The 24,879-nt window shown below is 38.6% G+C and overlaps 1 protein-coding gene across 1 annotated transcript; it reads right to left on the bottom strand.

The window, feature by feature from the left end:
* Window positions 1–19,968: 19,968 nt before the first annotated feature.
* On the bottom strand, window positions 19,969–24,610 carry LOC107597845 (breast cancer metastasis-suppressor 1-like protein-A). Its single transcript, XM_016289037.1, has 10 exons — window positions 24,331–24,610; window positions 24,146–24,236; window positions 23,948–24,075; window positions 23,694–23,773; window positions 23,461–23,557; window positions 23,300–23,389; window positions 23,121–23,185; window positions 22,729–22,768; window positions 22,461–22,587; window positions 19,969–20,561 (listed from the first exon to the last, which is right to left on the bottom strand). The coding sequence occupies exons 1-10, from the start codon at window positions 24,464–24,466 to the stop codon at window positions 20,444–20,446; spliced, it is 972 nt and encodes a 323-aa protein (XP_016144523.1). The 5' UTR covers window positions 24,467–24,610; the 3' UTR covers window positions 19,969–20,443.
* Window positions 24,611–24,879: the final 269 nt, after the last annotated feature.

Raw genomic sequence — 24,879 nt, 5'->3', positions numbered from 1 at the left:
AAAACAAAAAAATAGCATTTTATTGTTTTGTTTTTTAATTTTCTATATTTGTTTTCTCTCTCTATATATATATATATATATATATATTTTTTTTTTTTTTTATTTCTATATATTTTTTATAGTTTTTTTTTAATCATTTGAATTTGTTACCCTTCCAATATGATTATAAAATAATTAAAGTAATGATTTTTATTGTTAATATTGATAATAATATGATATATGGATTTCAGAGTGAAGCTTGGCACTGTTCATTTGACATGGGAAGCTCATGATGAAGTGTTTCAGCGTCTCAATCAGTCCAAATGAAACATGTTGCCAGGCTTCACTCTAAAACCTGCAGCATATTAATGAAACCGCATGGCTTTGTGATTTGATGATCACACTGAGCCATATCACAACATTTATTATTTCGAGATATCGTGCAGTCCTAACTTAGAGTATATTAAAAAAAATCTGTGTAACAATTTTTAAATGGGTAACGTAAAAATGACTGGCTTCTATTAGTCTGTTTGTGTTTGCTTTGAGGTCATCCATATCAGCCGTTTTAAAACGTTGGCCAAAGAGAGGAAATAAGTGGTTCATTGCAAAATATGAGGATGCATTTTGAAAAACTGAGCATAACTACATTTTTGTTTCATTACGCACCACAAGTGTGTCGCAGATCGCATCAGTGTTTCCTGCAGCACTTTTTCGATTGGCTGAAAGGCCTTTTAGTGAAGCGTTCTGTGGATTGAAGTGGTTATCGTTTTATAATGCAAACTTCTTCGTATATTACTATTTATTTATTTTTTTTAAGTATGCAATAAGTAGTGCTAATGTCCATTTAAAATAAAGCCAAGTCATATTTAGTCATGTTTTGCTTTTTTATTATTTTTCTTCTTAAACAAATGCCAAGTTCTGTCATGAAACTCTAGATGGCGCAGGCTGATGGGTCCTTATACTGCAAACTGATGATATTCACAGTGTTAAACTACTTGGCACAAGCTGATTGGTTCATTCTGCATACACAACCAATGAGCTTGCTGCTTTGCATTTATATGGCTGGTTAGCTTTCACTAGAGCATTTCGCAGTGCACTTTCAAAGTTCCTCTGTAACTCTCCACCTTCCCCAGCTCCACCTGTATAGATCTGCTATGAGTTATTATATTCTATTTGTGCAGCAGCAGTATGTCTGAAATATTCACAGCACCGTATCAGCATATGTATTGGCAGTAGCAAGTTCCTACTTGCTTTGCAGCAGCAGCAATAATCTACAACAACAGCAATAACCAACAGCGGCAGCAATTCAACAGCGTAGCAGATCTATTCCACCGAGACCAAATACATTAACACTGTCATATTCATTACCATGCTAAAATCTTCAGAAATTTGTCATGATAGAACTATTTTCACAGATGCAGCATCCTGTTTTTGGTTACAGATGGCAGTTTTGTCACTCGTAATTACTGTAATTGTAGCAATATTGAGGTCACCTCAATAAATTCTGTAGTATTTGGCTCGTCATGTGATCTCAACATCTCCTCTAGACTGAGTCGGCAACACTTATTTGTGCAGTTTATGTGCAACGTCACTTGATGAAAGATCACAGTAACCTTTAACAGCTGTTCCTGTGGTAATGACTTCCTCCTGTCTGACATCAGATCAGTGTTTCTGAAGGCTTCTATTGCAAAACGGCCAGTTTCTTCTGTATTATGCATTATGTATTATGCACTGTATTATACACATATACATATATATACACATACAACAATAACAAAATTACTTATTACTATTTGAGGAAAAAATAAAATAGAAAATGAATCAGACAAAGACCCCAGATCCTCATGACTGTGTTTCAAGGTCAATAATCTTTGAAAAAAATATGTAAATAAATAAGTAAATAAAAACACAAACTTAATGTGCAATATATTCATTTATGAAAATATATGTACTTTTTATGTTGAAAATAATGATTAAGATGTATGGTTCCACCACATTCCATTTCTAGAGCTATTGAATTTAAACACTTTTAAGAATTGCATATTTTCAAAACCATGAAACCAACATGAATACAGAGACTTCATTTCAATACATGTGTTCAGCATGTACACTTTTATTTACCTACAATAAGCATGTGGCACTTGTGTATTTCAAAATTCACCTGACTCAGAAATCTGAGGAGGACACTTTGAATGTGTCTGATAATTGTGAGCGTGAGTTTTGCATGTGTTTGAGAGTAAAGATGACTGCAGCAGCTCTCTGACCTACATTCCTCAAACAGGACCAGAGCAACAAACAGACCTTTAAATCACAGAAGCTAGGAAAAACATCCCTCAAGCACTTTAGATTGGATATTCTCTTAATAATTAATTCATTTATCATGGTGTTAAAAGAAAAACATAAAATGAACTGATGCATCCCAGCTTTTCTGTGCGGCATGAATCCTCTGCAGCGCTTCACTGTGTGTGTGTGTGTGTGTGTGTGTGTGTGTGTGTGTGTATGCGTGTGTGTGTGTGTGTGTAGCTCTCTGTTCAGCAGAGGAGAACATCCTTTTCTATCCTTTATGACACAGAGCCTAAGTTCAGGAATGCTTTTCCAGGAAAACTGCAGATGTGGGGGGAGGACTGTCAGCTTAACAAAGAGGGGAGGAAATCAAAGAGAGGAGGTGCAATGGTTTGCAGAGGGATCCCAGGCTTTTCCACATCAGGAGGAAACCCTCAGGGCTGTTTCTTGCTTTCATTCCTTCTTCCTTTCACTGTCTCCCTGTCGCTCTCCCTTTTTCTCAAACAGAAATGTACACTGCTGAGCAATCTAATCAAATATTCTCTAAATCATCTTTAAAGGGATAATTTTGACAGCTATGTGACAAATTAAAGAGATATTTCACAACGAAACACAGCGCCTTCACGACATGGCGGCGGCGGCAGCAACAATACTACAGCGAGAATAAAAGTTACGCCTTCTTTCTTTGCGTGAACATTTGGGCGGCGTTATGCAAATCTTCCCACACAGTGACGTAGACATGTGGGGGCGTGTTAGAACGAGCCATTTTAGGTAGGTGTGGTTGACTCTTAACTTTTATAAAGAATATCTCTTTGGATTTGAGACTTTAGTCTTTGCAACTTTACAGATCTTCTTTATGCACCAAGAGCTTGTAACACTCCAAAGAGAAAGGAAAACTTGAAATCGCATCATATCACCCCTTTAAAATAAGTATCTTAAGTGCACCAAGGCTATCTTCATTTGATCAAAAATACAGTAAAACAATAATATTGTAAAATATTATTACTATTTAAAATAACTGTTTTCTATTTGATTATATTTACAAAAATGCAATTTATTCCTGTGATGCAAAGCTGAATTTTCAGTATCATTACTACAGTCTTCAGTCTCGCATGATCCTTCAGAAATCATTTGGTGCTCAAGAAATATTTTTATTAACAATGTTGAAAACAGTTGAGCTGCTTAATATTTTTGTGGGTCATATTGTATTAATGTGGATATATATTATATTAATATTTTCATGATTCTTCGTTGAACAGAAAGTTCATTTTTCAACGTTTGAATGGTATATTCTGAGTGTTTATTGTTCATACAATGAATGTCAGTGGGGTCCAATGTTGTTTTGCCTGGCCAAAGAAGAAACACATCCAGGTTTGGAGAGACTTGAGGGTGAGTAAATGACAGATTTTTCATTTTTGGGTGAACTATATATACTGTATATAAATATATATATATACTATATACTATATACTATAAGCTGAGAAAGAACGTAAAAAAATTCACTTAAAAAGCTACACACTTTAATACACTGAAAAAAGAAGAAAAAAACTGGTGTAGATTTACCTTGAAACAAAATTCACTGAGAAATTGCTTGTAGATTTCACAAGCAATTACAAAGAAATGACAAGTAACACCGAATTAAACATGAAATTTTGAAGTAGAAAGACTAACATAGTATTTTCTTGTGAAACGAACATCTGTAATCTTTTTTTCACAGTGTACTTCTCAGTTATGAGTGACCCAATGTGAGGTTGCGGATGTAAGAAGGCTGTCACTGCTCGAAGAGGAAGTCTGAGTGAGAAGACAGTTACGCCTACTGCTGATAGAAGACCAAAAGTCAACCAGACAGAAAGAGAACTTGCTGACACTGTGGACGGAGAGCTCCAGCGAGGCTTCGAGTGATTCTCCTGCTGCGGTGACCGCTGTGGAGGTGAGAGTCAGGGATTGCAGCAGCGTCAGCAGAACCGGAGCTCATAAACCTCCAGGTGGCACGCTAGAGAGAAAGTGCTGATCTGGGATGGGATCCTCCTGCCAGGGATTTCCTCGCTCTGATGTAGCCCCCCCGTCCCGCACTCTAATCTTAGATTTATGCCACCTGAGCGGGGAATGCTGGGACACGATGCTGCGGCCTGCATGAGCGAAATGGCCAGAGCGGCAATGCTTTGCAGTGGCAATAAAATGATAAGCAGCACGTGACACGTGAGTGAAATGGAGTGGCGAGGAATTGCTGTTTATGATGGACAGATGCAATTTCCACTTTTCGGTTATAAAGGGAACGAAATCCAACCCGAGGTGAATGAAGTATGTCGATTTATGTCCGCGTCCTGCAGTCTAATCAAACTGAGCAGACTGTGTGAGTCTTTCCAAGAGATGTTTTATAGTGTTCAGAAGCTCTCGGCCCATTTTCCTGCCAGTTTGGCTTGTATTGATGCCGTCTGCAGATCTGTGGAGCACTGAGGCATACAGAGCTGACGCTGCCTTTTGATGGAGCGACATCCTGACGCATTTTCTGCAGTGCGAAAGGGAAGAGAAACTTGTGTCTTAATGACTAAAGAGGCTATTTAGACAATGAGTAAATAGTGCAGTAAGTTCCTGACGTTGACCAGAGAGAGATAAAGTTACTAGCTGAGTGATGACCCTACGAATGCTTTCTTAAGCATTAGAGGCCTTAAAAGATTAGTTCACTTCTGAATAAAAATTTCCTCATAATTTCCTCACCCCCATGTCATTCAAGATGTTCATGTCTTTCTTTCTTCAGTCGAAAAGAAATTAAGGTTTTTGAGGAAAACATTCCAGGGTTTTTCTCTAGATAGTGGACTTCAGTGGGGTTCACCGGGTGGAAGGTCCAAATTGTAGCTTCAGTGCAGCTTCAAAGGGTTCTACACAATCCCAGACAAGGAATAAGGATCTTATCTAGCGAAACGATCTGTCATTTTCTAAAAAAGAATAACAATTATATACTTTTTAACCTCAAACGCTTGTCTTGTGTAGCTCTGCAATGCGCATGCGTACTCTGTGCAGTCCCATTCGAAACAGTTAGGGTAGGTTGAAAAATTCCCATCTCATTTTCTCCTCCAACTTCAAAATCGTCCTACATCGCTACAGAAGTACCGACCCAGTGTTTAGAAAGTGAATGTGCAAAGAAGGTCAAACGCCCTTTACAAAAAACGGTAAAACAGCGATGTAGGATGTAGGAACTATTAGATATGTTAGATAAACTATTATAGAATTAACCTACAAAAGTCTAATACTCAGCTGTAAACCCACATTTTGAGCACAATTACAAAACTTTTACCTTAAAATTACAACACACTTACCAAAATTTGAACCCTTTCTGCAGCATAACTGGAAGTAAATATTCTCCATTCAACCTTGACACCCAAGTTTTAAATTATAGAATGAACCTAGCATCAAAAGTAGCTCGTTTTGATCAGTTTTACTTTAAAGTACATTTAAACCATTGTTTTACTAATGTTTTCTCATGCTTTCTCATAAGTACACTTATTTTGATGTTGACTAACATACTAAAGCGTATGTGAAGTAATTTGAACTGGGTTATTTCGATATTACATTTAGTTAATATAATACATAAGTTAATATATTTTAAATTGCAACTTCATTATTACAAATGAGTAATTACATATATTAATACATGACATACAAATTTGAATAGAAATTACATTAAAATATATTTTAGTTCACCTTAAATTATTTTCAGTACATTCAGCAGTACACTTTAACCATCTTTCAAAGACAATAGAAGTATGATCAAATTACACATAAAGATGTACTTAAGTCTACTAAAGTACTTAAGTGGGTCAAAAAAGTACTGTTAAACAAAAAAGTACTGTTAACTACTGTTAAACTAATATGAATGACAATTTTTCATTATATTGTAAATAATATACAATGAAGTGTCTGAAAACGTTACGCTTAGTTTGCACTCACGTATATTCTTGTAAAGTATATTATTTCGGTAAGTATTTTTTTTAAAGATGCCATGTGTATCCTAGTTCATTCATTCATTCATTCATTCATTTATTCATTCAATTTGATGTTTATTTACTTTATATTGATAGAAAATCACATAATCATAGATCAGCTTTTTAGTCTATTTAACCTAGCCCCAAATTTTGGTAACATGGTTGCAGAAATGGCAAGCTCAAAAAAAAAAAAAGCAGAGTAGAAAATTCAACAGCTTATGTATTATTCATTTGCCCTCCTGACGCTAACAAACACATTTTCTGAAGGTTAAGCACCTCCTTTCACTGGCCATTGGATGAGCAAAAGAAAAAAATTAATAAAAAGAAAAAATTGTGCCCTATTCATGAAAAGTGCCTTTTACATTATATTCCATTGTGGTAACAAAAAGGACACACAAGCTTTGAAAGGCAAATTCTTTTGCATGGCTGAGGCAAATTTAATGACTTAAAGGAACACTCCACTATTTTTGAAAATAGTGAAAATAGGCTCATTTTCCAACTCCCCTAGAGTTAAACAGTTGAGTTTTACCGTCTTCGAATCCATTCAGCCGATCTCCGGGTCTGGCGGTAGCACTTTTAGCTGTAGCTTAGCATAGATCATTGAATCTGATTAGACCGTTAGCATCTCGCTTAAAAATGGCCAAAGAGTTTTTATATTTTTCCTATTTAAAACGTGACTCTTCTGTAGTTACATCGTGTACTAAGACCGACGGAAAATGAAAAGTTGCGATTTTCTAGGCCGATATGGCTAGGAACTATACTCTCATTCCGGCGTAATAATCAAGGAACTTTGCTGCCGTACCATGGGTGCAGCAGGCGCAATGATATTACGCAGCGCCTGAAAATAGTCCCCAGCTAGGTAACTTCCAACGTGACTGGTACTAAGTTTGTGTAGTTGGTTATGTTGACGGAAGTTAGCCTATTTTCTAAGTTAGCCTATTAATGACTTAATTTCCACGTGAAACACTGGAAACTGCAACTAAATTGGTGGATTATATTGCAAAGTACCTTCTTCTTAAGTGTGCAGAAATTGGCAGGTTATTAGAGGTACTTAGACAACCAAGTAATAAAAACAGCAGATGTATCTATTATATGTGATCATTTTGCTTATTTATATCAACAAACCCTGTCTTCAAATGGGGTCAAAATGTTTCTGCATGCAAAATCTGATCTGTTTGATGAATCTAAATAAAACTAAACTCCAGCAGAATCTGATTTCATTTTCATTTGACTACAATTTTAACCAAACGATCAACTATATGCCTTCGTTGAACAAAAACCTCCACTGCCATAAGTAAATCCTTCATTTAACATTCTGAGAATTCTTCTTTCCATTACTTTTGAAAGACAATCGTCTTATACTCTCTAAAACCGCAAATACAGCGCAATTTAGAGCCAAAGTGTTGCCACTGAATCTCTTCTGCATCCTGAAAACTTGCAAAGTAGAAACAAACTTTTACTATTTGACTTTCAGACAAAGTGGCATGGAAATGTAAAGCATCCCTTTCTGTTCCAGACCTTTGTTTTGTGCTCAGCCTCTCATTTCAGTACAGCTTTGAAACCCTTCTGTTATCGAAAGCACCTGAACACGCTCTCCGGCTTATAAATAAAAGAAGCCACTGAAGCGGGAACTCAACGTAACTCAGAGGGACAAGCAACCGAGGGAAAACCCGAGCTAGCAGACTGTAACATACACCACAGTCTAAAATTTCTGCTATAGTGCGCTAGTCAGATTTCCTTCAGCCATTCGTCTTCCAGAATTTACGAGCTACAAATAGATAAGTGACACTGTTGCGTGCTAACCTGCTATTGGGGCTAATAACTGAACGGCCTAATCAACTAATGAGTCACTGGATCCCAAAAGATAAGAGTTTATAGGCTGCCAGTTGATGCAATCTGATCAATAATGCAGGATTCGGACCTTTAAGTTACAGACGTGTACATTTAAAGAGCTATATTTACAGTAAATGTACACTTTATCTCACCTGAGACCACTGAGATGGAAACGAGTGACTCGTCTGCTGCTCTTTGACTCTTCATGTAACATTCACTTGTTCTGGAGGCTGTACGTTTAGTATGAAAATGGAGAGACTAAAATTAGTCTGTTTAACTGTGCCAACTGCAATGTGCCATTTCTGACCAGTGGCGGAGCTTGTGTTTTCAGCATGTGGGTGCAAGTGAGAAAGTCTCTGTGTTACTTTAGGTGCGCCAGAAAACGGATAAAGAGTTGTATGTACAAGTTAATATTATTTTTATGTTTACTTATTGGTTTTAAAATGTTTTTATTCATTAATAAAAATGTTTACACTGACACTTTGATGGTGTGAGTGCATGTACACAACCTAATCAAATCTTATGAAATATTAATTCATACATATGATGTTTTAGGGAAGCCGCATCGCAATGATATTTTACAATCTGGACTAACCTTGCTTTGCCATGTTGTGGTATTTGTTATTTTTTGACATGTTTCTGCATCTTAGTTGCACTACTTGACTTCTGTTTTGTTTAAAATGTTTCTCAAATATAAGCAGTTTTGTTAAAATATATATTTTTATAACTAAATAATAATAAAAGATTATGCCAAACAACTTAATAACAGCTACTTAATAACAACCTGATGATATCAGGACTGCTGTATCACCCTGATATTACATGACAGCTGTAATATCCCAATATTATCACGAGTTTAAAAACATGCTCATCATAGAAGAAATCTATTCAAGTCATCGTATCTTTTTAATGCATTACTTGATGGGACCAAAAATGAGTGTCATATCATTGGTACTATGACTTGCTTACAAATTACTTACTACTACTAATACTGCTGTAATTACTGGACACTTTTGATTATGTGATAAATCAAATATCGCTGACTGTGAAGAGAACATTTACATCCTATACAGACCAGCGCAAGAATGAATGAATAGTGTTGCTAGGATCCTGATGAGGGTAGGCAAATACGACAATATAACCCCCATTCTCAAATCACTTCACTGGCTTCCTATTTCATTCAGGATTGCTTATAAGGTTTCCCTCCTTACCCTTCAGTGCATCCATGGTGACACCCCACCCTATCTCAAGAAACTTCTCACTCTATAAAGCTCTACATGTACTTTCCGTTCTGCCGCAACATATCTCCTAAAACACCCCAGGACCAAGCTCCATACTATGGAGTTTGTGGAATGCTCTCACTGATCATCTGAGGTCTCCACATGGATGATCTTAAATGCAGCCTCAAAATCTACCTTTTTGAGCAGAGCCTTTGATCGATTCCTAACATTTCTTTTTTGTTTTAATCTGTAGCACTTTGGGATTCTGCTCTAATATAAAGTGTGTTATTAATAAAATGTTTTATTATTATTATTAATAATAATAATAAATAAACAAAAATACTGAGTGCATCTTTGAGTCATATTCACATTAATTTATTTAATCCACAATATATAATAAAGCAATAAGCCCCAAGAAGCCGTGGTTTACAGTGAATTTATAACAGCTGAGGGGCGTTGTTAGGCACAACGCGAAGCGTTGGTTATTCCATATAAAATGGTTATTCCATATACGTAGTACGGTTTCACAAAATAAAACAGAGCAAATAAAGTGTAATGATATAAATAAAAACAGTGTTCTTCCACCAAACAATGTAGTTCCTCAGTATCAGTTGTGGTTGCATCAAAAGTGATTGCCAAGCAACAGACATTGTAGAGTAATTTACAACAGCTTTGAACGTGGCTCAGCCAATCAGAATCAAGGACAGGAACTATCCGTTTTATAATATATATGGTATACCACCAATATCATATGAAAAGTTACAATAACGTACCTATATTCATCTGCACGTCAAAGCATCACTGTAAAAAAAGATAATAATTTTAACGGTAATACACTGTAAAAATGCTGCAGTAAAAACCTGTTAATTGGTTGACTGCAAATTCCCTTACAATATATGGTGAAAAACTGTAATAAATCTGACTTCAATTATACAGTAAAATACTGTTAAATGTAGTTTTTGGAAGTGAAAAAGAAAGAGTAATCTTATAATTTACAGGAAGCTGTAATTTGACATTCCCATAATTCCCTATTTGACACTTCACAAGTTTTTTTTTCTTATCAGATATGTAGCTACATTGGGCTTTATGTTATGTTGTTAGATTAATGTTTATTGCATTGTTTTAGTGTTGTGTGTTATAATGATGGTGTTTTGTATTTGTGTCTATGAGACTCTGCAGCTTCTAGCACTTTTTTCAAATTTACCTCAACTGAAAAAAAAAAAAGTGTGATTAACTTGATTCATCATGTGTCTTTATCTTTACTGCTTGTGTTTTTAAGATGATTGTCAGCATATTATGAAGTAATTTTGTAAAACATTTTGTAAAAATCGACGCGTTTCAGAAAGGCGGGGCATAGAGGAGAAACAATAATGTACAGTATGTGGAAAATAATGTGTTTTGTTGAACCTTAGACCGCATAAATACATTTCATTACACCAAATACACAAAATAATGTTCTTTTTAGCAGCATCATATCATCGGACTGAAAAAGCAAGGTGTGCTGTGATTGGCCAGCTATCCAGTGCGTTGTGATTGGCCGAATACCTCAAGCGTAAAAGCGAGGTGTGCTGTGATTGGCCAGCTATCCAGTGCGTTGTGATTGGCCGAATACCTCAAGCGTGTGACGGAAATGTTATGCCCCTTACCATACTGTGATGATGCCCTGTCAGGCCGGAGCGATGATTCAAAAACATGAAAACCCATTACAAGCGAGTATTATAATGACTTGTACTGTCTCATAGAGCGTTGCGTTGCATCGCGCCGTGTAAACATAAAACCATGTCTGCATTTGTGATCGGAGAAACGACAAACAACAAGCCCTACTCTACACTGCCCAAAAAAAACTTGCTTTAAATATATAAAATCTCTTTAAATATAAAAAACGTACTTACAGTCTGTGAGTCAGAACAGCCGGCATTGTAGTCTACTCTCCCAGGATCAGGAAACAGTCCTCCATAAAATGCGCTGCACACATCTGAATATTTGGGTTAAACTGTTCTGGAACAGTGTTGTAAATACAACTTAACCACTGATTTCTAGTCGTGTCCTCTTTTGGAAGTTCAAACAAAGTAGTTTCGCTTTCACAATGAAGCACAGAGCATCTTTACGACATGGCTGCGGAAACAACAAAACTACAGCGAGAATAAAAGTTATGCCTTCTTTCTTTTCGCTTTCACAACGAAACACACAGCGCCTTCACGACATGGCAGCAGCAACAACAATACTACAACGAGAATGAAAGTTACGCCTTCTTTCTTTGTGTGAACATTTGGGCGGCGTTATGCAAATCTTCCCACATAGTGATGTAGATATGTGGGGGCGTGTTAGAACGAGCCGTTTTAGGTAGGCGTGGCTGACTCTTAACTTTTATAAAGAATATCTCTTTGGATTTGAGACTTTAGTCTTTGCAACTTTACAGATCTTCTTTATGCACCAAGAGCTTGTAACACTCCAAAGAGAAAGGAAAAATTTAAATCGCATCATATGACCCCTTTAACATTATTTCAGTTAATGAAATACATGCTATTTTAGTGTAAATTGAAAGCGTCAATCTGTAAAATGTAATTTTTTTTTACAGTAAAGTTCTGGCAGCTGGTTTTTCACTGTTTTTTTATTTTATTTTATTTTTTATTCCCTTTCACTCGGTCACTCTCAATGTCACGTCGGATGACCGACGAATTGGGATCTCACTTAGAGAGACCAATCCACTTAGAGTGTAAACTAAACGAGCCAATGCACATTGGCATGCGATTATTGCATCCAGCTTTCGCTGATCACAGCGTGAGTATAATGGCACTTTTCGGCTCAGTGCAGTACGGCACGGAACAGAACGGCTCAGTTTGCGTTTCCACTGCAGTTCAGTACTACTTTAGAGTGGGCAGGATTATTTACATGTCGTTTATAGTTGCTCTTGTGCTGGTGGTATGGCGCTTCAGCGGCAAATTGCGCTGCCACCTGGTGGGGCAAGCCGTCGCTCCCCTGTCGGGCCTGTAGGTCCTCGTCGGCCCTGACCGGCAGTGCCTCAGCCTGCTCATCGCTGAGGGCGGACCCCTGCTGCCGCTCCCGCGCAGCAGCCTCCAGCAAAGCAGCGCTGTGGAGCCGGTCGCAGGGCAGCCGCCCTGCCCGTCCAGGCCCCCGCCAAACCTGACTGCAAGCGCAAGAGCAAGAGGCCCTGAGACAGGCGACCCAGAGATGGAGTGACCTGCTCTTCGGGAGATGGTGAACGCACCACACCCTCCCCCGGAGGAGGGCCGGGCAGATAATCTTTTCTCCACTACTGACTTCACGGTCAGTGGTACCCAAAAACTCGACAAAAGATAAATTTCCTTTATCTCTGGGTCCCCAGAGGGGACAGGGAGCTGTGGACGGGCCAGTCTCGGATCACACTCACCCTCCTCTCTCGCCAGTGAGCAGCTGTGGGCGGTTCAAGAGTGTGGTCAAACGTACTACTCGCGCACCCTCTGCCCGAACACAGGTGAGTGTTGCACACACGCTGACCCCGCTTCGGACCGCCTCGCGAGCACCCCTTTTGTGGCTGCTATATGCGCCCTCGATGCGCACTTCTGCCGATCCCGCACTGAGGCGAAGACCGCAAGGTTTTAGGGTGCAATTTGGGACAGGGCCTAAAAGGCTGCACTTTTGGTCTATTTCTGTTCTGGAACAGTGTTGTAAATACAACTTAACCACTGATTTCTAGTCGTGTCCTCTTTTGGAAGTTCAAACAAAGTAGTTTCGCTTTCACAATGAAGCACAGAGCATCTTTACGACATGGCTGCGGAAACAACAAAACTACAGCGAGAATAAAAGTTATGCCTTCTTTCTTTGCGTGAACATTTCAGCATTATGCAAATCTTCCCACATCGTGATGTAGACATGTGGGGGCGTGTTAGAACGAGCCGTTTTAGGTAGGCGTGGCTGACTCTTAACTTTTATAAAGAATATCTCTTTGGATTTGAGACTTTAGTCTTTGCAACTTTACAGATCTTCTTTATGCACCAAGAGCTTGTAACACTCCAAAGAGAAAGGAAAAATTTAAATCGCATCATATGACCCCTTTAACATTATTTCAGTTAATGAAATACATGCTATTTTAGTGTAAATTGAAAGCGTCAATCTGTAAAATGTAATTTTTTTTTACAGTAAAGTTCTGGCAGCTGGTTTTTCACTGTTTTTTTATTTTATTTTATTTTTTATTCCCTTTCACTCGGTCACTCTCAATGTCACGTCGGATGACCGACGAATTGGGATCTCACTTAGAGAGACCAATCCACTTAGAGTGTAAACTAAACGAGCCAATGCACATTGGCATGCGATTATTGCATCCAGCTTTCGCTGATCACAGCGTGAGTATAATGGCACTTTTCGGCTCAGTGCAGTACGGCACGGAACAGAACGGCTCAGTTTGCGTTTCCACTGCAGTTCAGTACTACTTTAGAGTGGGCAGGATTATTTACATGTCGTTTATAGTTGCTCTTGTGCTGGTGGTATGGCGCTTCAGCGGCAAATTGCGCTGCCACCTGGTGGGGCAAGCCGTCGCTCCCCTGTCGGGCCTGTAGGTCCTCGTCGGCCCTGACCGGCAGTGCCTCAGCCTGCTCATCGCTGAGGGCGGACCCCTGCTGCCGCTCCCGCGCAGCAGCCTCCAGCAAAGCAGCGCTGTGGAGCCGGTCGCAGGGCAGCCGCCCTGCCCGTCCAGGCCCCCGCCAAACCTGACTGCAAGCGCAAGAGCAAGAGGCCCTGAGACAGGCGACCCAGAGATGGAGTGACCTGCTCTTCGGGAGATGGTGAACGCACCACACCCTCCCCCGGAGGAGGGCCGGGCAGATAATCTTTTCTCCACTACTGACTTCACGGTCAGTGGTACCCAAAAACTCGACAAAAGATAAATTTCCTTTATCTCTGGGTCCCCAGAGGGGACAGGGAGCTGTGGACGGGCCAGTCTCGGATCACACTCACCCTCCTCTCTCGCCAGTGAGCAGCTGTGGGCGGTTCAAGAGTGTGGTCAAACGTACTACTCGCGCACCCTCTGCCCGAACACAGGTGAGTGTTGCACACACGCTGACCCCGCTTCGGACCGCCTCGCGAGCACCCCTTTTGTGGCTGCTATATGCGCCCTCGATGCGCACTTCTGCCGATCCCGCACTGAGGCGAGCTCCGCAGAAGACTTCTACCCGACAGTCAAAGCGGCATTGCGTCACAAAAGTGTGGACTCAGAGGAAGACCGCAAGGTTTTAGGGTGCAATTTGGGACAGGGCCTAAAAGGCTGCAATTTTGGTCTATTTCTGAAAAGGGAAGCCAAAACAATTCAATCGCCCCCTGGTGGCTGGCTGCAGTATAGGTCATCAACCCCGCCCTCTCCATGTAAAGGAATGCGATATGAGCCAAACTAAAAAATCAAATTACACTTCAAATACTTTTTTGCCAAAGATGCTTTCCATCATTTAGGTAGTTCGTATCATGCTGATGTATGCTCAAGTGGTCATTTTTCTTGTTTTCTTGTTTTAGTTACTTATTTGATGCAATAAAAATGGGGTGTGGCATCATGATTGTGAGCTTGTGATTGGGTCTGCAGGAGTTTAGGCAGGACTTTGATACCGCGACTCTAGCTCATGATCGCTACTGCGCAGACTCATGAGCGGTAGCCATTTCTGGGACATTTTGGCTCCATTTTTCAAGTGGAAGGAAATAGAAATGCGTTGCACATCTGTTTTTTTTTTACAGTCTATGGTTTTGCTGTATACGTATATCGTAAGCGTTTGCATCAAAACTGAAGTGCACTTCAGTAATTGTTCTTTTGTGTTTACCTCCCTGGCTTGCTATCTGTGTCAAACGGTTTGTCAGCAGTATCTTCATCAAGGGGCCTGTCCAAGCGTCGTGGGGTGTACATGCGTTCCCTCTGGCAGGATACAGTTTCAACATTTTCATCATGTTTTGTATTGTTCACGGGCCATGACTCGGTTCATCCGGCCTGCCTGTTTGACCCAGAGTTGAACTAGAGTTTAAATGTTAATTAACTCTATTTTGGAATCCCATGCAGCCCTGTTGAACAATTCAAGCCTTTTTCGAACAGACAAGGCAGTTTATGAATATTCAATCATGTGGAGTGCTGGTAGGGGGCAAAGCAGGGTTGTCTAAAATCAACTTGAACTCTCAGTTCTTTTTCACCAGAGAAACCAACCCAGCAGAATGGAAAATGTATGGCCATGTAACCTTTGACTGACAGGTTCTTTCAGACACACAGAGTTTGATTCACGCATAGCCTTGTGGCACATGCATTGTTCTTAATATAATGTTATTATTATTAAAATCTTTACTGTTCTACTGAATGAAAAAAAGTCATTTTGTCAAAAAAGTAAATTTACAGCATATTTTAATTTTTGGGTGAACTTTCCCTTTAAGATGGCAGGATAATAATAATATATATAATATTTTATTTAGAATTGTGTAATTAATTCTGCCTATAATATTTAATATAAGACATATATTTATTTATATATGCATATAAACTATTTTTTATCCATAGTCATATTTAATTTCTGCAGAATGTATATATAAGATGTATTTTTCACAATTTTAATGTGGATCTGACTGAAGTGCAGATTGTAATCATGAGTTTAATTCTATTTACACCCATCAGGAATTTCTCATAAAATATTCTCATTTACTGTACATTTCCCTTCTGGATTGCTTGCTTTGCGTTTGCCTTTGAAGACGTGACGTGTTTAACTGAGACAGGAACAGCCACAAATGATCTCACTGAGACTCTCAGTATTCACAATTAGATTGAATTAACAAATATGCGCCCACATTCACTAGTCAATAATGCTTCAAAATTAGCAATTAACCAATGACACAAAAAATCAGCAAAATATCCTGAATCACCAAAAATGAAACTGAACATGCTCAGTAATTGCTTGATCTGTCACAGTTGCTCAAAGCCAAACCACCTGAGGTCACATTAGTGCCGACATGCATCTCTATTCTCTCCTGGAACACAAATGAAACACTGGGTCAAGCAGAGTTCACAAGACAGAAGTCTGGTACGTGAAACTTTTCCTGGAGCATCTGAACAGAAGTTTGTTTAAAATAGATAGGAATGTAAGCAATGTGAATAATGTTACATCATTTCCTCTTGAAGACACTTTCCTTATAACACCAAAGCGATCTCACTTTCCATTAGTGCTAATCTATGGCATTTGAGGAGCTCCACAAACGGTTGGCCATGGCCGTTGATGATTTCAATATGATTTCCATATCAGTTTCTCTGTACGGCGTAACAGCGACACTATACCTCCACATGCTTGGCCTGCTTTGAGTCTGGTGGATATCAGGTACTAGGACAGGTGTTGCTTTACATACCTCAGTCAACTCGCTGAGAAAACGCCTGCCTCGATCATTTGTGTGGGAAGCTCGACTCAGGACACAAACCTTAAATGTCTGCCAAAATGTGAGCCATTTGGTTTCGGAACATTACCTGTTTGGATTTTACTGGATATAGCCCATTTCAGGCAATGTTCAACAATACTGATACACGTATTTCAAATGCTGTTAATTTATAAATTTTTAGAACTTTTTTTGTGATACTTACAATGTTTAAAGGTAAAGTGTGTGGTTTTCTCAATGTTAAAATACTTGCTCCCAACTTAATGTGCAGATACTGAACCGTTAGTAGGTTGTTTTTCCAGAAAAAAGTAACACTTTGGCTTTATATGGCTATCAGAACTACAGCTCTGCGCGGCAATATTCGCTCAACCAATGGTGTGAGTTTGGGGGGGCGTGGCTACCGCTTTCTCGACCAATGAAAGATGGGGGAGTGTTCGGGAAACCTGTGTGAAACAATCGTTATGCTAGTGGAGCAGAAAGCGTACACTTCAGCTTTAATGATTTTTGTTGCATTTGCAGGAAGTCAGTTTCGCTGTTGGCTATAGTTTGCTGCCATAATGTTTTAACGCATATCTATAGGCTGTTGCATCAGTCCAGGGCTACAGCAGAGCACAAACGCTTGGTCTCAAACACGAGGCAGGTTTCAGCCTCCGCCTCATAAAAGTGTTCTTTGTCTTTTGCTCGAGCTCATTAGCTCTGTCCCTTGTGAACGAGTGTCAGGTTCTTCTGACTTATAAACTTTCTCAATGTTAAAATACTTGCTCCCAACTTAATGTGCAGATACTGAACCGTTAGTAGGTTGTTTTTCCAGAAAAAAGTAACACTTTGGCTTTATATGGCTATCAGAACTACAGCTCTGCGCGGCAATATTCGCTCAACCAATGGTGTGAGTTTGGGGGGGCGTGGCTACCGCTTTCTCGACCAATGAAAGATGGGGGAGTGTTCGGGAAACCTGTGTGAAACAATCGTTATGCTAGTGGAGCAGAAAGCGTACACTTCAGCTTTAATGATTTTTGTTGCATTTGCAGGAAGTCAGTTTCGCTATAGTTTGCTGCCATAATGTTTTAACGCATATCTATAGGCTGTTGCATCAGTCCAGGGCTACAGCAGAGCACGAACGCTTGGTATCAAACACGAGGCAGGTTTCAGCCTCCGCCTCATAAAAGTGTTCTTTGTCTTTTGCTCGAGCTCATTAGCTCTGTCCCTTGTGAACGAGTGTCAGGTTCTTCTGACTTATAAACAATTCATTATGAGTACCACCATTAGTCACCTGCTGACTGAAGACAATGTGCTGGCTGTAAAAACTCCTAAATATCAGCTGAGAAATATTACAAAGACTGAAGACTCCACTGTTCAGAGATAGCAAATGAGAAAAAATTGAATGAATCAAAATAAAACAATTCTACAAGGCTTGATGATGAGATTATTACAGAGAGGCTGCCGCAAAAGTGATGAAAGACCCTGGAAAACAAACACAGCAGCTTTGGTGCAGCAGTACAGCAGACATGCAGTGACCAGCAAGATAAAAAACTGTAAGTTTCTACTGCCTCTACATGGTCATAGGAAGGCACTGCATTTAATAATCATTTTTTAACTGTAAAATAATGTCATGTCTTAAAATATTAGGACTTGTTTAAAACGACTAATACACTCTAAAAAATGCTGGGTTAAATACAACCCAGTGCTGGGTAAAATAGGGACAAACCCAGCAATTGGGTTGTTTTGGCCCAGCGTGCTGGGTAAAATAGGGACAAACCCAGCAATTGGGTTGTTTTGACCCAGCGTGCTGGGTAAAATAGGGGCAAACCCAGCAATTGGGTTGTTTTGGTCAAAACAACCCAATTGCTGGGTCTGCCCCTATTTTACCCAGCACTGGGTTGTATTTAACCCAGCATTTTTAAGAGTGTAATGATTAATCTCATGATTTGAAGTTTTTAAGGCAAATATACAGGCTTCCTGAATATTCATAAAACTTGAGCAGGAATTTCTCTTTGTAGATTTCATTCATGAATATCTGTGCAAAAATGTACCAGAGAAGTAAAGATAATTTACGTAAGAATTCAGATTGCAGAAATTGATTCTGCACGTCACGATGCCCATTTGTATTTTGTTCTATTAAAGGAATAGTATACACTTTTTTTTGTATGGTTCCCAGTGTTCCTCAAAATATCTTTGTGTTCTGCAGACAATTTTCATTTTTACAGCTAGCCATTTAGATGCATGAATGACATTCTTAACAGAATAAGCTTTTTTACTCATTGCGTTTTTTGAGCAATTAAAATTTAGTGCGATTGAGATACTATTATAGGTTTTATTAATAATTTGAATTATTTTTTTCATTTTTATTAATTTTAGATTTTTTAAAATATGCCTAATACTGTATATAGTTTGTATAATTTTCTTTTAAACTATTTTAGAACGTCATTAACCTAAATGAAAATTAGAAATGTTTCCTTGCCATCTGGCTGAAATCAAATGTTTAATGTTTTGTGTATTTCATTTTATTTCAGTGAATATTTAGTTATGGTTTTAGTTTTAATTTGAGCTAATAAGCCTGGTATTAATGTTGAATATCCCATACAAATAAAAGCAAACATTTCTGATATTGTGTTGGCAAAGGAAGTTTAGGAAACATTACGATTTTTTTTGGGGCTGATATTTTTATATTTTAAGCACAGGATAAATACAGAAACAACAAAATGCCATGCAAAATCACCTTTATAACAGAATATGACATTTCCACTGTGCAATATAATTACATTCTGTGAATTCGGTCTCTTTATCTGCTACGAATATTGTGTTTTATAGGTCACATAATACTCCTTACTAATTTGAGGAGATTTATATTAATGCTGTGAATCAGATGTGTTGGACCTTTGTGGCTCTGTGACGTCTGGAAGACGGTGGTGCTGTGTTTGGTATCACATCAATGAAAGCATTTTTAAATCAGTAATTAAAACAAATAAGTCAAATCATGCAACTTGATACACAATTACAAACCACTCAAGTGCTAAAACACTGTAAAATGGATATGAACATATGATAGAGAAAATACAACAAACATCATTAAATACAACTGTTAGAGACTCACATTTGGGTACTTGAAAAATACAATATTTAACAGAAATAGTTTTTTTATACAGCCAGTCATGAGTCACATATTTGATCAGAATATGCTACATTTGGTTGGTTCAACGGAAAATAATAATAGTTGCAAAACAAGTACATGACTTGCACGTTGATCCTAAACTAAAACATTCTCCATACATTTTACAAGTTATTGTCTATTATTTTTTAGAACAAGTAGAAAAATAACACTTTGCGGATCGTTCTGTTGTTTAAAACATTATGCATCTCAAAGACACAGAACAGGATACATGGCACTAAATCATTTCAGAACACTGAGACATGCTCCATAAATCAACAAATAAAAATACTGACTCTATATTTCATAAAAGGCATGGGAACTGTCATGTGTTCGGTATCAGCAATACCAATAAGTTGGGCTTCACTGCTTTGAACAAGGCTTTACTGGCTCATCTTTGTCATCAAGGCACACACACACACACACACACACTTTCACTGTTTCCTTGGCAACCAGGTGTTTGAATAGCAGCTTGAACTTAGGAAGTGCAAACATGTGGTACATGCATGTATCATCCAGCATGAACGAGTCGACATGGTGACAAACGGAGAAGGGCATGGAACCAGTGAAGGTTTGGTTTGACACTGGAAATGGAGACTGGAGGAAGATGAGGAGGATCTTTAGGAGCGCTTTATAGTGTATTTGCCTTTCTGGAGCTGAGAGATGTAAAGCTTTGATTTGCTGCCATCCAGACGTTTGTACCAAACCTCGTCATGGTTAATAGTGGTTATTGTGGCACTGGAGGAAATAAAAAGGCAAAGCATTACACATGGAAGACTTATGTAAGTTCAAGTGTGACAGTGTGGATCTTAAAATGATTCGACTTTTTGATCTATGAACTGTCACTGCGCTCGCCGTCACTTCTCATTTCCATCATAACCAAATATAAACTTCTTTAACTTTCTTGTTCTTTAAAACACTTGACATCGTGGTAATGACTATTGATTCTTTGTTATTTAAAAAAATGCTTTCCAGTGTTTGTGTTCCACACATCAGACATTACTATATTAATATCAAGAACTGTGAATAACAAGCAGCTCAGAAAAAAATTACATACGAAGCATATGTAGTTAATTAGAATTAATTTGTAAATATTTATGCAAATACATGGCAACCTGAATGCTGTCAAATGTGACAAAAGGGCTTACAAATTGTATAAAAAAAAGTGAAATTAATAAAAAAAATTTATTAAAAAAAAAGTTCTTATGTAAAGTGAAAAGTATATTATTTCATCATAAAGAAAACATTTTTAAAAAGTGGAAAATCCCCAAAATAGACACATTCTGGCAAATGTAACAATTCAATGCTCTTAAACTTAGGAAATGTAAAAATTTGTAAATTACAATTTTTTTATAATAATATACTATTATAATAGTACAAATGTATATGTAATTATAGTAAATAATTAATGTATATGTATACGTTATTTTTTTAAATGTTTTTGAAAGAAGTCTCTTATGCTCACCAAGGCTTCATTAATTTAATCAGAAATACAGTATTATTAACAGTAATATTGTGAAATATTATTACAATTTAAAATAGCTCTTTTTTTATTTGTAATATATTTTAAAATGTAATTTATTCCTGAGATGCAAAGTTGTATTTTCAGCATCATTACTCCAGTCTTCAGTGTCACATGATCCTTCAGAAGCTGATTTGCTGCTCGAGAAACATTTCTTAATATTATTATAATAAATGTTGGAAACAGCTGGCCTGCCTATATATATATATATATATGTGTGTGTATGTATGCATGTTGTTGTTGTTTTTTTGTGGATAAAGTAAAAAAAAAAAATTCATGGAGAACAATTTGATGTGTCCTTGATTAATAAAAGTTATTTTAATTTCTTTTATTACTTAAAGCAATTTTGAAGATAAATTACCCTTGGGGGCAGAAAAGTTGATGAATCACTCATATGCTTAAACACACACGCACAAACACACACGCGCTCACACACACAAACACACACACAAACAAACACACACACACACAGTGTGCGAACTACGGGGGAGCTCAGCTCCCCTTAATCAGACATGGGCTCCCCTGAAAACGTGATTTGTGAAATTTTGCGCAATTTCAGTTTTGTGTAATGTGATCATCGTGGATTATTATGTGTAAAATTGCAAAAATATCATTCATTCATGCATGACGGCGATTTAAACCTAATTCACTTCAATAAAGATAACTATACATGCTATTCTTGTCATGAGCATCAAGGTGTGGGGGCGCCGCGGTGCAAATTCCACTCATGTTTAGTACATGTTAACTCAAAGATTCATAGAAAAAATATAAACGTTGGACTCTGTGGTTGATTCTGTGTTAAGGTAAGGCATGTTATTCGCAATTATGTGTTGTGGCTGGGTTGTTATAGGTCTGCGTGACTCTCGATGTCTTAGGCCTAACTGAACGGAGGAATTATGGTATTCTTCTGTAGCCTGACGACGAGTAACCGTTGTTCATGTGAACTCAAAGACAGTCTGATGCTTTGTATATAGACTATTTGTGGGTGGCTGTTCCCCCCCCCCCGTTATAAAAAAAACAAGTGGCCTCCCTCAAAGTCCACGGTATAGTTCGAACATTGCACACACACACACACACACACGCACACGCACACACACACACACACACACACAAACCTGGTGGGGTATTCGTCCTTCCTGTTGATGCATATGGCCTGACCCCGGCTGTACCATTTGTTGTCATAGAACAGGCGACCATCTTCTGATCGGGCAACATGATGGTGTCTTTCTGGTTTCAACGGAGCTGATACACACATACAGTTCAGAGACCAGAAATGCTTTTCCACAAATCCCTTCAAACAGTCTTTACAGTCTATACAGGCTGATACGAAGATAGTGAACTCTTTTACACACAAACAAATATAATGCTCAAAATCCTTCTTACCATCTACTTTTACTCTATGAGGACCCACTGAAGCCATAGCCTACGGTGAATGAGGCAGTTTATTAATGACAGAGAACTAATAGCTCCTTCAAAAATGTGAATAAATAAATATAAATAGATACCTGCAAAAAGATATATGGATTTTTCAGGACACATCAGGATTTGTCTTTAGAGCAATGATCTTCAAGATGACGTCAGTCAATTTTTTGCTTATAACGATCATGTCTAATTTGTAGACATTTATTATTATCATCACTAATAGTATGCATATTATTTTATATGGAAAGTTTGTTATTTTTAATTTGTGAAAAATTAAAATATAAGATTTCTAGAATAATATGTAAGAATTGAGATAAGACATATAAATAAACAAACAGATGAAGTGAAATAACCTTTCTTATGGCAGTCCAGTCTTCGAGTATATCCAGATCTTGCAACATGTAAACAATGTATGGTCGTGGGACGGCTCAGGAAACCAATGATATAGCAATAAGGCAGCTGCCATAAACAAATAGCAAAACACTCACAAATGACTTTAGATGTGCAACACTAGATACTACCTAAAGGATATCTGACACAACGGCAGGTTTTTTCTTCTTTCCAGGACTGAGGGGATCCTTCTTTTTATTCTTCCTAGACTGCAGACCGTCATTCCACAGTTCTGGTGCAAGAACACATCAATCAATCATAAGTCTACAGATTATACAGTACGAGTTGCCATGTGTATTTTACCTGAAGTTATATCTATACTGTGTCTGTCCTCTTCCAGTCGCCTGATCTTCTCTTCCAGTTCACTCTGAACCGTGTCAAAAAGCAGGAGCTTCTCACTCTGTCATGAATATGGTATATTAACATGAAATCTCAGAAATAAATTGAACACATTGAAGAAGAAGTGTGAGAAGACTGTGAATATTAACAAAGTGTGGGGCCACCACAAATTTGGTCCTGGGCCCTGTGAATTTTACCTCCCAATGCTGACTGGCTGCCTGCATCTCACAGTCATACTTGTTTCTGACAGATTCCAAGCAGAGCTCACGATAGATACCTGGAACAATACATGTGAACAAAAAGTGAAATAAGGTGAAGACCTCTGCTTTACAGTATAGTATATCAAACATAAACAGGATGATTGTAATTCCTGTAAACGACATGGTGCCTACAGCAGAGTTTAAACACTTGAGCAACGCCATTACAAAAGCAGCATGTGTCTGGAGCTGACCTGCGACTTTGGTTCGGATCTGCATGTTCTCCTGCAGGGTGGCCAGGGGGTCGAGGTACTCCGCAGCACTGCCTGCTATCACCTCTTGCAATTTAAGATCCACCTGGCTCAGTCTCTCCTTATACAGCCTAAAGAGAGTCATAAGTCGTCTGGCGTCTTCACATGACATGTTTCAGGTTTAAATGACTGATCACTTACTGATCCTTCAGGTCTGTGAACTGCTTCTCGAGATTTGTCATCTCATCTAAACACTCCGTTCGCCTCCTCTCACAGTCTTCATCATCCATGTCTGCAAGAACATCCCCATCATCATCATTATTATTATTACTGTCCCACACTCGGAGTAAGGCTGGCTTGTCTCGAGTCTCTGTCTGTAACGTTACCTGAAGTGTCTCCATCCTCAGAGGCGGACGAGCTCACGGAGTCCTCTTCGTCGGAGCTGCTGGCCTCTTGTTCGGGATAGTCCACGTCCATTTCTTCGTGGTGATTTTCTTTTCTGTCCCGCGGGTGAACTGGCATCCTATACTAAATATTTAATACAGTAAACAACCCACGGAGACGAAGACGACACCACCGGCCGCTGTTACGGTTTAGCTGGTGACCGATCTGGTGACCAACTTCCTGGTTCAGGTCTCCGCTCCAGATCAGGGTTGCCAGTTTTTCACAACAAAACCCTCCCAATTGCTACTCAAAGCTAGCCCAATTGCTACTCAAAGCTAGCCCAAAACCCGCCCAATTGCTACGCAAAGCTAGCCCAATTGCATTTCAAGGGGGGTCCCCTCTGGTGCTAAAATACATGTTTTTTTTAGCTGGGTTCCACTGGTAAAATTCGCATTTTAGGGGCTAATTATCCCGTTATTAGGGTCGCTTCAACCCGCTGACATGAAAAACGGCCCGCGGCAACAGTGTTAAAGTAGTCCAAGTCCGCTGGA

This window comes from Sinocyclocheilus grahami, unplaced genomic scaffold, assembly GCF_001515645.1.
Source record: "Sinocyclocheilus grahami isolate Dianchi unplaced genomic scaffold, SAMN03320097.WGS_v1.1 scaffold239.1, whole genome shotgun sequence".
NCBI classification, from domain to species: Eukaryota; Metazoa; Chordata; class Actinopteri; order Cypriniformes; family Cyprinidae; genus Sinocyclocheilus; species Sinocyclocheilus grahami.
The sequence above is the reverse complement of the archived record's forward strand: the minus strand, read 5'-3'. Positions and strand labels throughout refer to the sequence as shown.